The sequence below is a fragment of the Fulmarus glacialis genome, unplaced genomic scaffold (assembly GCF_000690835.1).
Source record: "Fulmarus glacialis isolate BGI_N327 unplaced genomic scaffold, ASM69083v1 scaffold23919, whole genome shotgun sequence".
Classification (NCBI taxonomy): Eukaryota; Metazoa; Chordata; class Aves; order Procellariiformes; family Procellariidae; genus Fulmarus; species Fulmarus glacialis.
This window is the reverse complement of record NW_009231716.1, coordinates 2661-4687: the sequence shown is the minus strand read 5'-3', so window position 1 is coordinate 4687 and position 2027 is coordinate 2661. Positions and strand designations below refer to the sequence as shown.

Sequence of the window (2027 nt, the reverse complement as noted above, 5' to 3'; positions counted from 1 at the left end):
GCGGCGGCGGGGTGCAGCTGGCCAAGCGGGAATGCACCGACCCGGTGCCTGCCAACGGGGGCTCCTACTGCGAGGGCGTCCGCGTCAAGTACCGCTCCTGCAACCTGGACCCCTGCTCTGCTGCAGGTAAGGGGCTGGAGCTCAGCTTGCTCGTGGTTGTGTGCATGATCTGCAACAACGCCGTAAAACGGGCGCCGGAGCTCCAGGCTGGTCCCCAATCCCATGCACATCCCCATTTTTTCCAGTGCCGGGGAAAAGCTTCCGCGAAGAGCAGTGTGAGGCTTTCAACGGCTACAGCCACAGCACCAACCGCCCCACTGCCTCCGTCTCCCGGGGCCCCCCACCCGGCGTCTCGCCCCGGGATAAATGCAAGCTCATCTGTCGGGCTAACGGCACCGGCTACTTCTACGTGCTGGCACCCAAGGTTGGTGATGGATCCCCAGGATCAGCGTCTGGGCTGCAGGATGACTCCAGCACGCCTGGAAATGAATGCATTTTCCTTGTCTGGGGGGCATCTGGTGTTAGATGAGGTTGTAGAGGAGCGGAATCCACCAGGCTGGTAGGAATCAGCACGTACGTGTCTGCTTATTTATTTCATGGAGTTCGCCCATGGAGGGTCTTCCTCTGGGTTTGTAAAGGTGCCTCTGGGATATGCCCATAGTCCTGAAATAGAGGATGATAATTAGGATGCTGGGGAAGCGATGCACGTGCCGGACAGGGCAGGCGGCCAGACATGGGACTGAGCGGGGTGATGTTAGCTGTCTCCCCAATGCAGCCTATTCCCTTCTCCACTGATGCAACAGAAAAGGCAGAAAATTATGTAGATGCAGCAGAAAAGGCATATAGTCCCATCCGGCTCTTCTCAGAGACCCTAAAAAACCTGATTGCAAAGCAGAGCATGAGCAAAGGGTGACATGGTGCCTGCTAGCATCTCCTCAGGACCTGTTGGATGGATTTGGGTAGCTCCAGGTCGAATGGCCGCAGTCAGGAGGGTTTGTGGGGTGGCAGAGGGAAATGCAGCGGCTTGTTTTGCTCACCCTCGTGCAGGTTGTGGACGGCACCCCTTGCTCCCCAGACTCCACCTCGGTCTGCGTCCAGGGCAAATGCATCAAAGCGGGCTGCGACGGGAAGCTGGGCTCCAAGAAGAAGTTCGACAAATGCAGCGTCTGCGGAGGAGACAACAAAAGCTGCAAGAAGGTCTCGGGCTTGTTCACCAAACCCATGTAAGTGTTAGGGGACTGCGTGTGCTTCCCCCTCTCCCAGCTCTGCTTTTTGGTGTGGATGCAGGAAGGTGGTGGAGATGGTGACAGGGCCTATGTCCATCCTGGTGCTATTGTACATCGCTGCGTGGAGACCTGGGCTAGCTCTGAAGGAGAAGCAGGACACATTGAACGTGCTATTGGCTTCTGCTGATGGGGTTATCTCCGGTACGTCCGTACCGTTGAGCCAGAGGGGCTGAAGCATCTTCTCGTATCTGGGTGACCTCAGCCTAGATGAAACTCGGAAGCGATCCAAAGCGATCTTCAGGGGAAGGAGGAGAAAACCGCAGGGGTGGGAAGGTCTCAGGGCTGTAGCTGCAGAGCTTCAGGCTGAGGCCACGTCATCACGGGATGTCCCCTGCCTGACGGCCTGCCCTGCCTTGCTCTTCTCTTCCAGGCACGGCTACAACTTCGTGGTGGTCATCCCCGCGGGCGCCTCCAACATCGACATCAGGCAGCGGGGCTACAAGCGACGACAACTCCTTGCCGCTGAGGAACGGGCAGGGCAAGTACCGGCTGAACGGCCACTTCATCGTCTCGGCCGTGGAGAGGGACCTGATGGTGAAGGGCAGCGTCCTGCGGTACAGCGGCACCGGTACTGCCGTCGAGAGCCTCCAAGCCTTCAAGCCCATCCAGGAACCCCTGACTTTGGAGGTACTCTCCGTGGGGAAGATGACCCCTCCTCGGGTACGCTACTCCTTCTACCTCCCCAAGGAGAGCAAGGAGGACAAGTCCTCCTACAAGAAGGAGGGCAAGACTCCACCGGAC

General features: G+C 58.5%; 1 protein-coding gene across 1 annotated transcript in view; it reads left to right on the top strand.

Moving 5' to 3' along the window:
- Positions 1-8: 8 nt before the first annotated feature.
- LOC104081804 (A disintegrin and metalloproteinase with thrombospondin motifs 15-like) overlaps positions 9-2027 on the top strand; it is a gene marked incomplete at its 5' end in the record, with an annotated part of 2493 nt that continues 474 nt past the window's right edge. Inside the window, 5 exon segments of the mRNA XM_009584675.1 lie at positions 9-126; positions 246-424; positions 1048-1223; positions 1657-1728; positions 1730-2027. Coding sequence (XP_009582970.1) covers positions 9-126; positions 246-424; positions 1048-1223; positions 1657-1728; positions 1730-2027 — 843 coding nt within the window.